At 46.8% G+C, this 19189-nt stretch overlaps 1 protein-coding gene across 4 annotated transcripts in view; it reads left to right on the top strand.

The window, feature by feature from the left end:
• The window catches only part of ARL6IP4 (ARF like GTPase 6 interacting protein 4), a 73997-nt gene that overhangs the window by 18127 nt on the left and 36681 nt on the right, over positions 1-19189 (top strand). For 3 of the 4 annotated variants that reach the window (XM_069619644.1, XM_069619647.1, XM_069619646.1), the window contains exons 2-3: positions 3520-3725; positions 15886-16227. In XM_069619644.1, the coding sequence (XP_069475745.1) occupies positions 3533-3725; positions 15886-16227 (535 nt within the window). In that variant the 5' untranslated portion in view covers positions 3520-3532. Of the gene's footprint in view, positions 1-1842; positions 2015-3519; positions 3726-15885; positions 16228-19189 lie in introns of all 4 variants that reach the window. The other variant, XM_069619645.1, reaches the window with a different exon arrangement.

Below are 19189 nucleotides of genomic sequence, written 5' to 3' on the forward strand. Positions count from 1 at the left end.
AAGGCAGCAAAACAGGGCTTAAAAGTCACTATGGTCCTTTATGGCATGTTCAAGGTTGCTTGGAGGCCTAAGCCAGGGTCTCAGGAGCAAGGCAAGTCTTTTGTTCTGTACTTCGAGTCCAGGAAGTTGTCTGGCACCTACAGGGGGGACCTTCACCTCCAGTGAGCAGGATCTTGGTTCCAGTGTACAGGCAGCCGAGAGGCCTTGGTGTACAGCAGTGTCACCCCAAATGTGCCCTTGGGATATTTAGGGTTCAGTGCTTGCCTCCTCCGTGGAAGCTTCTATCATCTCCTTTAGGGTAGAGGACTTTGGAATAGACTGCATCCCCAACACAGTTCTCGACTAATCCTTCTTTCAGAGTTCAAATATGAATCGACTAAGGGCAGGTGTCCTTCTGCCTATAAAGCCAAAATGTTACAGGGGTTTGGTCCAGAGCAAGCCTGTTGTCAGGGGTCCAGTACAGGCTCCTGTAACAAGTGTCCTTTGCCTTCTCTCATCTCCCAAAGTCCTTTATCTGAAGGAAATGAGTGGGGACCGGAAGTTGTAGAAAGCCCTAGCAGAAACCAAGATGGTGAAACCCCTCTCCCAGCCTACCTATCTCCTCTTACAACTCTAACTCCACCCCTTACTATTTCTGCTGACTTCAAAGGGACTCCAGGGATAAGCACCCTAGTGTGAGTGGTCTAATGTCAGGACTGCTTTAAAGCACTGGTTCCCAGTGGATCACTGGGGAGGGCTCTTGTGCTCTGGGCGGAAGGTAGTTGGTCTTTCTCTGGAGAATCAAAGAGGTAGGTTCCTGGGCATTGTCTCACATGGCAGTTGTGGAGAGAGCCAAGCCGGAGAGATAATAGACATTAGCCCTGTCATAGCTGCAGCACTGCTCACCAAGCTGACACTAATATTATATCAAATGTTATGGCTGTCTAATTGTGTGACCTCAGTAGCCACATGCCATATTCAGGCATGACATATTTACCATTTTAATATGCCACTAGGATGGCTAGGGTACACAATTATTATGTTTTGATCAGATGTGGGAAAAATTAAAAAGCCACCCCTGTCTGTTGGATCTTTGTGCTCCAGCAGTGAATTGATATTGATAGTTTATTTGTATAGCACCTATACACAACTTGTTTCAAAGCGCTTCAAACCAGGGGAGGGAGCAAGGGAAAAATACAATAACATTCTTACAAGGCCTTGGGGCATTAAGAATGGGAATCTTGCTAGGCCTGATGACATTTCAGATAGTGCAAAAGCTATGACACTGATTAAAGGAAGGGAGAGGGGGGCGGGTGGAACAGAGAAGCAACTATTGTACTAGGCCTGATGACATTTCTAATAGTGCAAGGAGAATGACAATAGGTAACGGAAAGGGAGGGAGGGGGGACGAAGGAGAGGAGCAGACCAGCAACTATTGTACTAGGCCTGGCAGCATTTCTAATAGTGCAAGGGCAATGACAATAGGTAATGGAAAGGGAGGGAGGGGGGTGAAGGAGAGTAGCAGACCAGCAACTATTGTACTAGGCCTGACGGCATTTCTAATAGTGCAAGGGGAATGACAATAGGTAAGGGAAAGGGGGGGAGGGGGCCGGGGGAGAGGAACAGAACAACTATCATACTAGGCCTGACAACATTTATGATAAAGCAAGTTCATAGAGTATGGGGGAAGGGAAGAGGCATGGGAGAGAAGGTACAGACAAGGGAGAGGAAGAGAAGACTGAGGAACAGTGAATGAGGAGAAAAAGAAGCAAAGCTCGCGTAATACAGTGTTGTAGAGAAACGGACCGATGGAGTGAGCACCGCCAAGATGCAGAGATCAAAACTGAACACCTTATGTTGCAGGGTCCAGCAAGTGCAAGTCGAGATTCAAAGTCGTTGAAGGGCACAACAAGGATCAGGCCACCAAGATTGCGTGATGTTTCAAGAAGTCCAGTAAGAAAACTACGAGAATCAAGATGGGTGAACCAACATGAATAAAAAGTCAATTGAAAGCATCAGCAACAAGACTGTGATGGTACCAACATAATTTGGCAATCAGACTCTCACTGCGGGCAGGGCGAGAATGTTGAAGCGTAGGAGGAATTGAAGTGAGGGATGCTTTGAGAGGGGAGATCGCCAGTTAGGCATACAGGCACATACATACCCCGGGGGAGAGCAAAATACAAGAATCAGGCATACAGGCACATACATTCCTAGGGGGGGCAGCAGAGTACAAGAGTCAGAGAATTCAAGGAATCCAAGTGACCTTTGAACCTGATCTGCTGCCACTGCAAAAGTCACATGAGTGCGTGCAGTATAATTTTTGATTGGAGCATTATTAAAGGAGGGTCTGATTAGCAGATCCCGCTTTTAAAAACAGAGTTTAAAAACAGTTATCTGCATCATTTTATTACTAAAAATCAATTTGCACCCTCACACATGGCATTCTGTCACAAACCCCAGATACAAAAATGAGAAAGTTATACTATAACAGCTATTCATATTTATTTAAATAACAGGGATTTCAATTCCAATCAAAAATGGCTCACAATGACTAATTTACAGACGCAGGAGGCATTCCCCTGAACAGTCTCTGTACAATTGCACAAAGATGAGAACAAGTGGTGAGACCGTTTATAAGGGTGTGATCAAATTGGCGCTTAGGCCAGGGACACAACAAAAATGACTTCTAAAGGTAACATTAACCTACAGAAGCAAATGCTGCAAACTAAAGAGGAGTACTGTACAAGTATACAAAATTACATTACTCCGCAGCACTGAAGGGAGTGGTGCGCTCAGCAAGGGTGGGTGGGTGAGGGGGTACTAGGGAGCTCCCTCTAAGGCCACTTTGCTAAGTTTACACAGAGCTTTGATTATATCCACAGTCAGGCTGGCTTTAAGTGTGGTGAACAATGGTTTCCAATGGAGCTGGGTCGAGTAGGGAGAAAGAGTGGAAGCTACCTGGGTACAGGCCTAACCCGTGATGGTGAGATGAACACTGGAATTGGGTTGAGGGGCTTCTTGCAGGGGATTCAGAGGGATGTCAGTCACGGGTCTAGTGGTGCAGGGACTGGGCTGCATTGATATACCGTTTGCGGCAGGTCTAGCTGGTTTTACAGTACAAGAGAGGCTGCATGGATTATTTATTAATTATGTTGTATGTCTACCCAGTGTAAGGAGATGGTGATGTACTATGTTGTGTATTATGATCGTGTTAATTCCTTTTTCTGCCTGTTATGTCTTTCCTCATTTACCGTGTACAATAGCCTGCTAGCATGTCCTTTCCTGAAGCCCTACAAGCTTTTAGGCATACCTTAAAAGGAAGGGGCAGGCTTTAAAATAAAGCTGGCAGACTCTCATAGTACTTGGATAATATGGGGCACATGTCAGATACAAACCTAACAAAATGAAAATCCAATACATTTCTTTTTACCATATGATGGGTTTCAAACCCAGTAAGCATGATTGCTCAAATGCATCCCTCAGGCTTCTGAGCCCCCCCCACCCAATATCTAACAAAAGTATATATTTTTCAAATAGCTTTTAAAGTTTGATGGCTCGCAGCCACTCTAAGAAAAGGTCGAGAACTAGGAGCAAGAGCGAATCAAGAAGCCGAACAGGGAAAAAAGAAAAGAAAAAACGGAAGAGAAGTTCAAGCAGCAGTGACACCAGCAGCAGCCCTTCCCGAAAGCGCAAACATGCCTCGCCAAAGCACCGGCGCAGTTCAGCACACCGTAGAAAAGAAGGTAAGACCAGTCAAAGAGCTGGGGATGGGAAGGGATTGTAAAGTAGGAAGCAACTTCAGGGCTGTGTAAGTGTTATAAGTGCAAGGATATTGGAATTCTGTCCAAAAGGGCCAGGTCCACTGCATGTACACAGAATAGCATCTCAATAAATATTAATGGAATATCGCTAAATCAGAGTTACTTCAATAAACAGTGGGTATTGTGAGGGTGCAGTAGTGAGATGTCGACACACAGGTGGCATATTTGCTGCTACAGACTTTTATTCACATGAAAATAGGGTTGGGGAAAGGCCTCACTAGCACTAACGCTAAGATGGGTTTCCCTGCCTCAACACAAATCTCAAATGGGTCCGTCAGGATGCCACTATTAAAAAAATAAAAAAATAAAAAAAGGTCTACCATTGTGTCAAAACCCTAACTCTAGCCCTCTCGCTAGCAACTCAATATAAGGTGCAAAGGGATTGTCGTCTCAGCAGGTATTTCATAGTTTGTTTCCAAGTTCAAACCACAAAGCTCCAAAAGGTGCAAAAACAAACATAGTTCCACAGGAGCCAAGAGGATGTCTTCCTTCTCTTGACTTCTCGCAATGTTCACTAGTCCCGTGGGAATAACTACCTTCCCTTGGCTGCCTTTCCACTTCCTTCAATAGCCAAGATAATGTCTTCCTTCTCTTAGCTTTGCCACAATGTTCACAAATCCCTGGGGTCAGCTCCCTTCCCCAGGTTTTTCTTCCTTTGAACAGCCAACCAAGTTCACTTTTCTCTCCGCTACTGTGATTATGAAGAGGAGTAAAAAATCGTCCTCCTTATATGGGTGTAAGTCCCAGATTCGCCTGGTTTCAGCAGTTCTCTTTCCAGGTACACTTGGTGTACTCGCCTGCCAAGTACTACCTATTGCACAGCCAACCTGGTCCAGCTTCTCCCAGGCACTGTGACTATGAGGATGCGCAACCAATGTATTTCTGTTATGGCTGCAAGTCCCAGACCCGCCTGTCTTCGGTACTTCTCCTTCTAGGTAGGCTTGGTTTACTCTTCTGCCAAGCACTAACATATATTATCATAGATGTGAAAGTTTCTTCAATATTGCCTTCAGGGTCCCAGACCCTAGGTTCGGGGTATGTCTCCCGCTCCTCTGTTTGCCACCACTTTCTATGCTTCTCAGGGTCACAGACCCTAGGTTTGTGGTATTTCTCCCCTTTCTCCTTTGCCACCACCTTTTCTGTTTCTCAAGGTACCAGACCCTAGATTTAGGATATTTTTCACCCTTCTCTGCTTGCCACCACCTTCTGTGGTTCCAGCATCTTTCTACCACTCCGCATGCCTGTTTTACTGGTTTGTGAAGGAGTCTGCCTTATTCCAGCTTCCTGCGCCAGCCGCGGGTCTCGTGGTGCTTGGGGGGGGGGGGGGGGGCTTTGTTTGGTCTGTGGCGGCTCTGCAGCACCAACTGACCTTCTGGAAACCGTTGTGCTTCCCAAGCCTCAGGACCACCTGTCGCCTGCATCCACCAGCCTGCCGTCCTTACCGCTGTGTCAGAACTGCCTCCAAGCTCTCGGCTTCCTCCTGGGCATGCCGGCTTTCTCACATCTCTGGCAGACATAGTGTCTTTACTTGTGGCTCATCCAGGGATGACTGTTCTTCTCCGGAAGCCCTTCTTTCCTTTTTATTCCCAAGCGAAGTTCGGCTAGATATAATAGGCTGTTCTGATTACTGTGGTTCCGCTGGGGCTCTCCTGCACTCTGCACATCTTCTTCGTCTCAGTACATTTCTTTAAGATGCCATAACTGTTCTTTTTCGTCTCTGTACTGTTTAGGGGAGGACACAGTTCTACCTTGCTCACATACCTAAAGTATGAGTGATTTCAGAATTCTGGAGAGGGTAAGAGGGTGAAGGAGTTGGGGCAGTGGTAGAAACATATTGTGTCTCTCCTAGGGTGTCATTCCTTATCCCATGAGGTTTTTCCCCTCCCCCTGTTATCCTCCCACAGTGCACCACCCCTAGGGGGATTATTGGACAGTGGCTGCACCGCCTTGGCAACATAAGAAGGGTCCTCCCCCATAGGAGAAAGGACGACATTCAAGGATTTGTCATGGTATTGTGAAGACCAGGTGGGATTGGGGTTTTTGTGCTCTCAATTTCCTGACTTGAAACCCCCTGCATGAGAACACCTTATTTCTCTTGTTCTGCCCCTAGAATTCCCCCCCTATTCAATTCATCCCTTCTCCTCTTCTATAATAGCACATTTAGTACTTTGAAATGCCCTCAGTGTGGAATAAGTGCTATACAAGAGAACAATGTAACATTTATTTATTTATTGTTTGCTTGTTAGGTACTTCTACAACAAGAAAATACTGTTTCAAAGCACCCACAGGGTAGGGAGGGAGCAAGGTTGGGAAATACTTTAAAACACAATATTAAAGAGCAGGAATGGGGGTGGGGTATAAGGGACGAACCTACTATGCCTTGTGAGTATTCGGAATGTGCAAGTGCAGCAAGGAAGAGGGGGTAAATGCTGGGGAGTCCGAGCTCGTGGGTGAGCCACAGATAAAGTGCTACGAATGTTCTACACGGACTGGAGCCACGAGAGGTGTAAGAGCGTACCTCCAGGGCGGAGGGTGTGCAGATGCAAGTGCTGTGGATAGACAGGAGCTGGGAAGATTGGTGTGGGAGGTCGGGGCCCGAGGATGTATATGGAACGTCATGGTCTAGAGGGAGAGTATTTAGTGAGATAAAGTTGAAGATAGTGTGGTCCCCGGGCCCAGACAGCCTTGTGGATGATGCAGAGTGATTTTAATCTGTGCAGCAACCGGGAGCCAGTGAAGACTTTTAAGTGCAGGAGAGATCCGGTCCCTGGGCTCAAGGCCAAGGATACGTCTTGCTGCCCTATTCTGGATTAGCTGGAGGGGTTGCAGAATGGAAGATGGAAGATTCAGGAGGAGGCTATTGTAGTAGTCAAGCCTAGAGAGGACCAGGGCTTGGGTCAAATTGAGCCTCTGAGGGAAAGTGAGAAAAGGTAAAATTCCTTTATGAAGGAAGAGCTGAAGGTGGGACTTCTTGGCAATCTCCGGAGTGTCAGGGAGGAAGATGACTCCAAGGTTTCTGGCTTCAGTTGAAGGCGCAGGGGGAGAGCCCAAGGAGGAAAGCCAGAGTGAGGGGAAGAAGTAGAGAGCAGGGGTCCCGATGGCAAGTATTTCTGTTTTACAGACGTTGAGGCAGAGATTGTTGGAGGCACACCAGCACTGGATGGCAGATAGGCAGTCAGGGATGATGGAGGGTGCAAGAGGGTCAGCAAGGAGTTTGAAAAAGAGCTGTGTGTCATCTGTGTAACACTGGAAGTTGGAGGAGAAGGAGGCAGGAGGTGAGCAAGGAGAGCAGGGTAGATGTAAAAGAGCCAGGGGGAGATTATAGAGCCCTGGGGGACGCCACAGGTGGAGAGGGAGAGGAGAGGGTGCCCAGGATGACTTGGGAAGAGTTGTTAGTGAGGAAAGAGGTCAGCCAGTCCAGTTTCCATTCTGAGATTCCAAGGGTATCGTGGAGCCTTTGTACGAGGATGGAATGCTTTACTGTGTCACAAGCAGAGGAGAGATCGAGAAGGATAAGGACAGCTGGGGAGTTGAGTACAGAGATGCAAGCAGTTCTTCACGGGTGTTCAGAAGAGCGGTTTCCTCACCTCTGGATTTCGGAAATCCAGATTGATTGTCGTGGAGACCCCCAACAAGTTCAGTGTGTGAGTTGAGTTGGGGAAAGTCCAGCTTCGCAAGCAGCTTCCCTAGGAAGGGGGTGATGGAAATAGGGCGGTAGCTGGCATGGCAAGTATTGTCTGAAGATGTTTTTTTCAGGAGTGGGCGCACAAGCAAGTGATTAAGGGAGGAGGGGAAAGATCCAGTGGCAAAAGAGTGATTGCAGAAATCAGCGAGTGCAGGGGCAAGAGAGCTGATGTTATCCTTGATGGTCTTGGATGAGCAAGGGGAGACCTGTTTAGAAGGGACCTTCGTGGAGCGGACAACTCGGGTAACTTCTTCAGGTGTGACGGGGGAGAAGGAGGAAAGGGCGGGAGGGTGAGGGAGCGGGGGATGGAGGTGAAGGGTGTGGGATGGGTTGTGAGGGAGTGTAGAAAGGGTGGTCAGGATGTCCTTGTTTTGGTGTCAAAAGTGCGAGGCCAGTGCATTGCAGAGGGCCTGGGAAGGAGAAGGGTAGGAGTAGACTGGGAAAGGGTTGGCTAGTTCCTTGCAGATCTTGAAAAGTTCAGTCGTGTTGTTAGAAGCGCCAGAGACCCGTGCCTGTATGTGGACTCTTTTCTTTGCACGGATGGCGAGTCTGTATTGCCTTTGGAGCAGGCGGCAGGCCAGTTTGTCAAGGATGAGCCTGAGGTTAGCCACTTCCGTTCTACCGCCCTGCACTTTTGTTTCAGGGCTGCAAGTTCAGTGTCATACCAGGTGTTACGCTTGGAGGCAGGTTTCAGGCAGATCATCATGACTGGGCAAGAATATCAAGAGTGTTGGTGATGGACAGGTGGAGGTTGCTGAGGGCAGAGTCTGAGGTAGAGTCGGAGGTGGGGGATGAGTGGGGTGAAGGTGGAGGCGAAGGCAGCCAGTCACTCGTTTCGTCGGATGGATGTTGGAGGTTGGTGGGATATTAGGAGGGGGCAGTCAGGGGGCCAAAGGGACCCAGGTGGGCACCAAGGAGAGAAAGAGAGAAGGGGAGAGAGAGAGAGCGAGATATATATATATAGTGAGAGAGATGCAGAGGTCCGTGAAAAGAATGAATGCCGAGTCAAGGGAGCAGACGTCGGCCTATTCATAAAGGAACAGGGTGGTGGCATCTGGATGCTGGTAAATGGTAGTAGTGGTCAGGGTGGAGATGGGAGAGATGACCAACCTGCAACCCAGGCTTTCAAAGGAAGAATAGGACTGGGTAGGTAAGATGGAAGCAGGAACCCACTTGGTGAACATTAATGCAACCCCCCTGCCAGTGCAGCATGGTCGAGGCTTGGAGATGATCTTGAAGGCGTCAGGGAGGAGGGAGTCAAAGGCTGTGACTGAGCTAACCTTGAACCAAGTCTCGATAAGAGCGAGAATGTCGAGGTCAATGTCTTCAAGAAGGAGACAGATGTCAAAGGAGTGTTTGTTGGCTGCGCAGGCATTAAGAGTTGCCAGGTGGAGAAGTTCTGCGCCTTTTGAAGGTTTTCTGAGGTGGAGTACAGGGGTGTGGTACACCAGTAAGAGGAGGGAGGGAGAGAGTAGATGGGGGAGATGTAGGAGAAGGAAGGAAGTTAATGATAGAAGGCAGGATCTGTCAAAGAGAAGGAGGTTGGATTGTGCACCCTGAACCAGGATGGTGCCAGTGTGATTGAAATTAACAAAGCAACGTGAGGATGAGAAACCGGCTAAGAGGACTTCCCACTTGGTGCCACCGTTAATGGAAGAGCATGTGGGATAGAGAGTAAAAATGAGATGGGGGGGGGTGGGGTGGTCCATAGATCTGGAGAGGCGAAAGAGATGAGGATCTCAGTGAAAACCTCTCTAGAGGAAGCGCTGACATGGGTGTCTGCAATGGGAAGTCCAGAGTTTGCGCTCAAGATGTCATTTTTTCTGTTTTTTCCTACCGAACTTTGAGAGAGAAGGGGGGGGGGATAGGTGATAGTGTAGCAGTTAGAGAATATAGGAGAAATGGAGAGAGCCATAGGTCGGCAGAGGTTTAGACAAGGAATGAAGGAGGAGTGGCTGCACAGCACAGTTCTAGCTAAACTCACCAGGAGGCATAGTAGATGAGGTCGGAAAATAATAAGTGCAAACCAGAAGGAATAGAATTGCATCAGAAGTGGTACAGAAATGTATGAATTATACACACCTAAATTCGATTTTAAAATGGAGATAGCAAAATGATGTAAAACCGATGGTGCACAGATCTAATGCTAAACACAAATGGGAGTTGCAAGTGCAGTGAGTAGTTAGTTCAGATGGGAATGGAAGAGGTGAAAGGCACAGTAGACGCTTCAGGAAAGTTAGTGTTGGAGGTTAGCCAAACTCACTTTCATGTCTGCAGGGATCGTGGATAGAGTAAGATCCAATGACAGAGGGAGCAAGCAGTCCAGTAATAAGTCAGGAGGCCGGCTCATAGTTTGAGCAGGGAATCAGAGGCCCTCCTTGGCCCGGACAGGCACAGACAGGGCCCTTAGGTAAGGTCCTTTAGTGGTGGGCCGCCTTTGCCTGCCAGTCTGCTGTTGGCTGGATAGTATAGTAATCGGCCAATCTGGCTGTCTGAGCCTGTAGACAAAGGGCTGCACTCAACCATGGCAGCATTAGGGAGAATGTTCATTTCTGTGCTAATTTCTTCCCACCGTAGAGACCGCCAGCTCTTTTTCTGGACTTGGGACCTTTTAGTTTTAACTCCAGAGTGAGTGGGCCTTTTTCGCACTCCCTCTTGTGTTTTTCCCTAATTAGGAGTTTGTTTTCACAGTTTCACAGAGTCTGACAAACATCATAGGCATCTGCTTTTTGTATAGTGACACGCAGCACCTTCAGTGCAGTGTCACTGAGAAGTCCTTTGGATTTCTCTTAAGGTTTAAATACCTTTTCTTGGGTGACTACTGTTCCCAAGAATAGTAAGGTGAAATTGATCTTACTTACCTTTTTTCCTTTTCTAGGTCCAGCACACACATCTTATGTGGAGTGCTGGGGGAGGGGAGGGTTACTTAGTAGCCCCTTATCCTACTTTCTCATGTAACGTTTATTTGTTACCCTCACTACTTTAAATGGCTGGTGGCAGTGGTTTAATGTTTACTACCAGCGCGCTCTTTTACCGCAGGCTAAACCCTTGGCTGCAGTACAGCACCCACAGTTGTCAATTTTCTCAAAATGGCCCCTGCCTTCTTTTTTCGCCATTTTCTGTTTGTGCGGTATTTCTTAGCTTTTACTCTATGCGCTGAGACAGGTTTGAGCCTTTTGTGTGTTTTGCCTTTTGCCCGCCCCTGGCCCCAGTGTGTCTGGAAGGGCAGGAACTGAGGGAGGTTCCCGAAACTCCCCTGTTCTTTGCCTCTAGGAGTGCCTGAACGAAAAGTCCTGATTGGCTGGTTGGCTGTCCTGAACATTAGTTTTGCATCAGTGCTGTTTGCGATACACAGAAGCACTGAAGAACCACCTAATCGAAGGAAACCCGTAGCGACGAAGTCCTTTCCATAGTACTGCCGCTGGAGTCCTCCAGACGTCCTCCCTCTTGTCCCCACGACTGAGGCTCAGAAACCAGGGTCTGCTTGGCTGTAGCAAGACGGAATCCAGCTGGACCACTTTCTTCAAACCACAGGTACTTGTCGGGCTTGGGGTACTTACCTTCTTGCCTTAGTTGCGCTTTCTCACTTGAGAATTGCACTTGCTTAACTTTCTGAGTTGATTTCAACTTCCCTTTGCACAGGCTTAACAGCTTGTGTGCATTCAGTGATTTTCTTTGAACTCTCTGACTTTGTGGAAGACTTTATCCAAAAAGTGCATCAGAACTATAGATTTTGTCCAATTGACTTTAGCTGTCCTGGCTCCCAAAAGGCACCTTTCTGAATCCATTGACTTTGGCATTGCTTGTCCTACATAGGTTGTAATTACCTTATCTGCTGGGAAAGGCTTACCTAGATTTCAATGGAGGATTCCAACAGTCTTACTCTAATAAGAAAGTATGTTCTAACCTTTCTATTTTTTCTTAAACCTTCCTTCCTGAAACTCAGAGTATAAGATTATACTGGTGTTCTATATAAATGCAATACTATCCTTGTTATTGAAGTCACTTCAGGGTGACTTAGCATAATGTATTATCATATCCAAAGAGTATCCAGCAACTTTATTGACTGTTGAAAAGTTATTCCAAAGTTTGCTTGACTGTTACAAACAATTGGCTTTTTAAAGGATGCTTAACTAAAACTTGATGTGTAAATAAATATATAGTTATAACCGTAACCTTGAGGGTGTAAGTGTTACTTGGTTACTTGTATGGACTGATTTCATCTGTACAGCTCTACAGCTCACATTTACTCCTCTTGAGATAGGTCTGGCTGCTCAGTCACACTACCAACTTGTGTAGTACCGACCTATACCAAAAGGTGGGTTATCCAAGACCAAGAAAATAAGTGGTTTGCAGGCTCACACAGTGTGACTGCACCAATTATTACCTAACAGCTGCCATCTTTAGGCGTTGAGGAGGCCAATTCGGGCAAATAGGATTGTAAATGAAATTAAATGACATTGCGCCCAAAAACAAAGCGCATGGCAGCAAATTTAGATAAAATTAGAGGTGCTTTGCAGAGATGGTAATGCGATATTTTAGGAAGTTGCAAAAGTGGCTCGCCCACCTGCTAGAGTGGGCGAGCGTGCTGCAAATGCACATTGTGCAAGCGCCAACTCACCCTTTCATCGAAGGTGGTGAGGGGGGTGCCTGCAGATAGGAGGGCTCCTTCTTTCTTACTATGTCCTGGGAGATATACATCATATATATGTATATTTTCAGGTTCTTTTATTAGCATCCTGAATTCAGACCCGTTGCTGGTGCTTGGAAAAGCTTGGGGTAGATCTTAAGCTGTTGCATCTGAAACATGTAACGAGCACAAGTTATTTTCAAGGGTAGGTGCAGAATTAATACTATGGAAGAAAGGAATATTAATTCATTCATTTTGTCATTTGTACAGCACCTTTCATGATAACTATGGTCCCAACGTGCTGTTGGTTGAACGCCTTCAGAGGGACCGGAGTCCATATTTGGGAGAGGTTGTGAGGTGCTATTATGCTGGGTGCAATTCAGCCATTAAAGTTATGTGGGGGTGGCCAAGACCCTGATAGTCACCCATGTCTGAATGGTGTGTGGGTGGGCACAACTGCGGTGAACTATGAACTGAAACAGGGATGTGTTATGTTTAAGGAGATAGAGAATTATGTGGGAAGCTACAGTTGGAATGTTTGTCCTGAAAGGTAGGTTCATTCTAATGGCAGAGGTGTTGTGCAGTAGTGTCTGTATTATATGTGTGTGCAGGGTGTGTGGAATGATCCTGCGCCTTCTGCTAAGTTACGATGGTGGAGTGTGCGAGGGGAGAAAATGGGTTAGCTTTACAAACAAGTGTCTACAGCCTGGGTTCCAACCATGCACCAAGAGCAGTGCTATGTTTCACAGACGATCTAAGTTTTACATTAATACAAAATATGGCTATCTAGCACAGAAGGTCCGAAATTTAAGATATGGCTATCTTACACAATTAGGCTAAATGCAAAATATGGCTGAAGTGACGGTGAATACGAAACCAGCGGGGTTGCAGTAAGGGGGGACATGAAAGGGATGACACTAAAGTAGAGATCGGGGGTGGGGGAGAGGTGGAGGGGACAGTGAGTGAGAAGTCGGAGGGTTTTATATTGTAGTTTTTATAGCTTAAATACGGGTTGTCCAACCATAAAAAGGTAGAAACAAAATTGAAGAATAGCAGATTAAGACTTCTGCAAATTGGAATGTCTGAAGCAATGCAGAGGTTAACTGGCAAATGTCTGCTTCACATTGATATCCGGTCTTAAGCTAAATACAAAAACCTCTCTATGTTGAAACCTCAACGTGAACGTTTCACCAAAAATAAACTTGCATGAACTTAATAGCTCAATGGCAGTATATCGACACAAAAGGGGGTCAAACAATCATCTTCCAAATGGTCTCCGGTCTGGAGTTATGCCTTATGGTGGGTTGGCTATTTCGTTCCATGTTGATAGAATGGGATGGAGATATCAAGTGCATGTTGAGATCATTGCTGGGGAGATTTTTATGGCAAGGTTAATCAAATGAGATTTATGGTGCAAAGATTTACTCTGAGCAGTCTCGTCATACCTCGGTCAACCCTTCAGTTGGCTACTTTAAAAAGTTATTTGGGGCTGTTACTTCTATGGTGGATGGCAATCTGGTTATACTTGCTTTGGTCGACCCTTTAGTGGGCTAATCTAAAGGCGTATTTGGGTAACATTTCTCATGTGGTGCATGGCAATCCGATTATAGACTAGACTAGATTAATTTGGCAGGAATAGCTCTTCAGGGGGACATCCGAAAGAACAGTAAGGTTTGCATCACATCACATTTTATTTATCTTTTCTTCCTAATTGATGGTTCTTGTTAGTAGGTTCATATCTTGCTTGGATGAACAGTGAAGCAGCCAGGACCTACACTGTGTCTGCAATTAGGAGGTCACCAGACTGGGCTGTGGCAGCATCGTTTAGCATTCCTTTTCTGGTCCACAATGTCATATGCCCCAGTTACATCACCCGACTAAAGGGAATTGATACTCCGGGGCTTGCCCATGAAAGGGTTTAAGGTGCAAAGGCACAGCCTCTTTTTGATGCATTGCCATTCCCCTAAAGATCTCTCCACCCCTACCTATTGCGTGGTTTTCAACTTTTTAATATAGTAGATCATTTGAAGGGTATGCAGTGACAAATCCTGCAATGAGAAATGTTTGACATATTTATCTGCATAGTTTGACAATTATTTTATTTGTTCATACTTTTGGACGGTTGGGTCGGTGTGATGGGAATCCAGATCATTTGTATGATATCTTAGTGTCATAGTTTGGGTGATTTGCGATCTTACTTTTCTTTTTCATGGTTCTGGGTGATGGAGATCAGTGCCTGGGGCCCTGCATGCCGGTTCCCATGTCAAGGGTTGCGGTGAAGTCCTAGTACTTTGGGAGCTAGCCTCATGTGTACAACAATTTGCTGACTCTCCTATCGGAACAATACCTTTGCCAGATAGACCTACATTTTCCCATATCATGTGAATATTTCCAGGCCATGCAAAGTTCTTCCGGGTCATTAACGCTGTTCTCACATGTTTGATTTGATGCCCCCATTAATCTGGAAGGACCTCAAGACCCTCCTCTTCAAGGAATGGCTCCTCTCCAGCACCTCTGTCTACCCTCAACTCCCAGCCCTACCTGAGAATGGGTGATCTGCTTCCCATTGCTGCCTCAGCTGGTTGCTTGTAGACCCCCTGCTGCCAAATTGCCTGCCTCCCCTGTTATTTGCACCCCGCTTACCTCTGCTTCCTTCACCGTGTTCTTCCCCTATGATTGTAAAGTTGCTTCCCGAAACTAGGTTTGTGTTCAATGAATATAATAATATAAAAAGTATGAAACCTTAATAATTATTTATTTAGGTATATGTCACTTTTGTACATCAAGGTATGTGTTGCAATATATTAGGTGGTTTAGCCAGTATCTACTTACGTGGACCGAACAACCTCTTGCTGCTTATCCAATGCAAAGGCAAAGCATGCTTTTCAGACACAATTTAAATACCTCTTTCATGCTGAAATAGCTTTGTGCGCCATTTCAAGTTATGACATCAATCAATAGGTTTCTTTGGATAAAATGCATGAACCCCGTACATGCAACCATCCATCACCTGGGGGGGGGGGAATCAATCTCAGGAATGACATGTACACAAATGAGCAAAAGCGCAACGAGCCCCACAATTTAGGTAGATATCTGACAATATAGCAAATCATTAATCGGATATGGTGGTGGGAGGAGTGCACAGTGCCCCCAGCCTGATGCAAGTTTAATCTAAAAGAGATGCGCATGGGGGGGGGGGGTACCCCTTTCTCACTGATGAATCACCAATCTTTAGAAAGTTCTCTGGGAACCTCCTGTAGCCTCAAATCTAAACAAAGGTCCATGAACAGGCTGTGAAGGAAACCACAAGTGCCTGATTCAACAACCGCCCAATGGATCCAGCTGTTGCCATAGAGGGAGCACCCAGTGCAAACCGGAAATGGACTGGGAATGTTTCTAACTGCAGCTGAGCCATGGCCGCATCTGCTACCCTGTGTGGGAACCTTCAGCCCAAAACGGAAACCTGCAAGTAATGAAACAGGCCATCATTTCGCTTTAGCAGTAAATAAAGCTAGGTACTTAGTCATGTGAGTCGAAATGGAATGGAGAGGTTGGCGGGTGCAAAAGGAAACGGTAGCTGAACATTTCAGTAATGTCCAGGAATAGGAATGTGTATATGGTGAACACATCACATGCTTAGTTATGGGCAAGAATAATGTATTGGATGCAAAAGAGAGGGGCATGCATCACTAGCGGAGGCACACCTCTGCGTTCAGTTCCATTAAAATGCTGAGTGCTACTTTCCTCATGTTTTCTTATGTGTCTAGGGAAAAAGAGCAAAAGGAGGAAAAAGCAACAGGAGTCATCATCGTCCTCTTCAGAATCTTCTTCATCTTCTGAGACATCATCTTCCACATCCTCGTCATCATCAAGTTCCTCTTCTGATGATTCAAAGGACAACCACTCGGGGTCACAGAGGCGAAAGCATCACCAAAAGAAGAAGACAAAGACATATGATAAAAAGGGTAAAAAGAAAAAGACTAAAAAGAAGGAAAAAAAGGAGTCCTTTAGAGAAAGCGTTGGGATAGTCCAGTGTCAGCTTGGCCCTGACCTCCCAGGACCCTCACTAGACCAGTGGCAAAAGGATGCCCTCGAGGACACTGGCCCAGGTAAGCCATCATTCTTTTCTTTTAAAATCACATTTCAGGTCAGATTATTTTTTAGTTTTGTTTAGCGTATATACACAATAAAAACACAGTAGGTCTTTTGTACCTATCATCACGGTAAAGCAGACGATCATGAATTCTGTTTATTTATTGTTGTTTGTAATGCATCAATGCCATTTAGGGATTACTTCACAGCTTTCGAGAAAGATGAGCATTCGACATAGACAGCCTAGCGGGCGAGGCAAAGAGTTTTGAATTTGACTGGGGAGAAACAGGTAGCCAGTAAAGTCGGGCAAGCGCTGGTTAGGTATTATCTGGATTAAAGTTGTAGATCACCCCTGTGGCTATGTTTCTGTATGGATTGAAGTTTTGCAGCAGAGGTCTGAGCGAAGCCAGAGTAGCAGGAGTTGGCATATATGGATTGGAGTTTTGCAGCAGAGGTCTGAGCAAGGCCAGAGTAGCAGGAGTTGGCATATTCAGACTGGGAACTGGTGATGGCTTTCCGTGGAGAATCGCTGTGTGGGGAAGAGGTGTATTCTGTGATTTTATGAGCCAATTTCAGCAGGGAATGGTAGAACTTTACAAGATTATTTATCTAGTTGTGCAATGCGAGTTTGTTGCCAAAGAGAACATCTAAGTTATGCACAGAATTAGGAGTGATAATAGGCCCCCCATTTAGAAGGCCAGGCGATTTGAGGCCAACAAAGGGTGTGCAGGTCCAAGGAAGAGCTTTTGCTTTTGTCTCCTACTGAAGGTCATCCAGACTTGTATAATGATGGGGAGGGTGGCGTAGGGAGATATTTGGTAAAGGGATAACTAGCTCTCTCTGGCCATTTGGTGAGTGCGGCAACATGTATGTTTTGAAAAGTAGAGCTCTAAGACTGAGTTGTAAATAGCTATTAAGGAATGATTTTAACTAAGGCAGAGCTAGACCAGAGACTCAGAACAAGTCCGGCAGATGATTGAAGGGGATTGAATGGTTGATAGTGTGAAAAATTGCTGACATATCCAGGATGGTGAATAGGACTGGTCTATCGGCACCACGTTCTTAAAGGTTAACTTCTATTATACGATATGGCATTTGTAATGCACCTATACACAAGGAGCGACGAGGCAAGGAAGGGGGAACGGAGGGAGGACAGTAACAACGGTCTTAGTAGGCCAAGTGACATTGAGATTGCGAAGTACAGGGGAGTGGGGAGGTGAAAAGTGCCAAGGGAAAGGGGAGGGGCAGTGTTGTACATGGGATCAAAACAATAACGAGAAGTGCGGCCAGCAGGTGGCAGGTGCAAGGGTAAGTGCAGACAGCCGGTATCCAAAAGTACAGGTAGGGGGGACTGTAGGGTTACAGATACAGACCCAAGCGCAAGTGTTGCCGGGAGGCAGTGCAGGAGTGCAACTGGTGGCGGGGGGACCTGGGCCCGAGAACAGAGGGTAGCCAGGTGACCAGTGCAGTTTCAGTTTCAGCCAGGAATTCAGCTGGGGAGAAGAGGGGAGAAAGAAGAAGCAAAGAGGAAGGTCTTGAGGTGCTTCCAGAACCAGAGATGGTACTCCACAATTTTCAGAGAGGCAGGGAGGCTGTTCCAGAGGGAGGCCCCAGCCGAAGAAAGAGGTCTACCACCAACCCGTTGCTTGGAGAAGCGACTGACCCTGAGGGAGTTGGAGGTGGAGGAGCGAAGAGCTCGAATAGGAAGATATTTACGAAGAGAGAGTTAGAGGTATTGAGGACCCAGGCCCCAGAAGGCCTTGTGGACAATGAAGAGGGTTTTGAACTTAATCCTTGCAGCCACTGGGAGCCAATGTAGAGATTTCAGTGCTGGAGAGATGCGATCCCTGGGCTTGAGGCCAAGGACAAGTCTTGCAGTCCTGTTCTGGATGAGTTGCAGAGGGCGGAGAGTAGAAGCAGGCAGATTTAGAAAGAGGCTGTTGCAGTAGTCTAGCCTAGAGAGAACCAGTGCTCGAGAGACACTGAGCTTCTGGGGGAAGGAGAGGAAAGGAAGAATACCTCTGAGGAGGTGCAGTTGTTAGTTTTACTTCTTGAGATGTAGGAGAAAAGGAGAGTGTGTAGTCGAAGATGACCTCAAGGTTCTTAGTCTCACAGGTGGGAGCAGGAAGAGGGCCAAGGGAAACCGGCCAGAGAGTGACAGGAAAGGAGGGTGCAGGTGCGCCGATGAGGAGAATCTCTGTCTTGCTGGCATTAAGGCAGAGACCATTTGCGGCACACCACTCCAGGATAGCAGACAGTCAGAGATAGTAGAAGAGGTGGCAGAGAGGAGCCTGAAAACGAGCTGAGTGTCATCCGCGTAGCACTGAAAGTTGGAGCAGAACGCAGCAGTGCGGTGGGCAAGAGGTGCCAGGTCAGGTATTGGTTGAATAGCCAGGGAGAGATGTTGGACCCCTGGGGAACACCACAGGTAGAGAGTGAGCTAGAGCAAAGGAAGTACCCAAGTTGGACCTGGGAGGGTCGATCAGAGAGGAACGAAGTCAGCCAGGCCATGGCCTGATCGGTGATACCCAGGTCATCACAGAGACGATTGAGCAGAATGGCATGGTTGACCGTGTCAAAGGCAGAAGATAGATCGAGTAAGGTCAGAACAGAGGAGATTAGAATCAAGGTTAGAGAGCAGGTCTTCACTGATGTTCAGGAGAGTAGTTTCCATACTGCTGGCTGCTCTGAAGCCAGACTGATGGTCATGGAGACAACCAACAGATTCAGTGTGAAGATTAAGCTAGGAGATGGCTAGCTTTTCCAGGAGTTTGCCCAGGAAAGGAGTGATGGAGATCGGGCGATAGTTAGCTGGGCAGGAGGGGTCGGCTGAGGGTTTCTTGAGAAGAGGGTGCACAAGAGAGTGCTTCAGGGGGGAAGGGAAGGCTACAGTGGTGATTGCAGAAGTCGGCCAGGGCAGGACCGAGGGTGTCGATGTGGTCCTTGACGGTTTTGGAAGAACAGGGAAGAACCTGTTTT

The sequence above is a fragment of the Ambystoma mexicanum genome, chromosome 10, assembly GCF_040938575.1.
Source record: "Ambystoma mexicanum isolate Mex_15411 chromosome 10, UKY_AmexF1_1, whole genome shotgun sequence".
NCBI lineage: Eukaryota > Metazoa > Chordata > Amphibia > Caudata > Ambystomatidae > Ambystoma > Ambystoma mexicanum.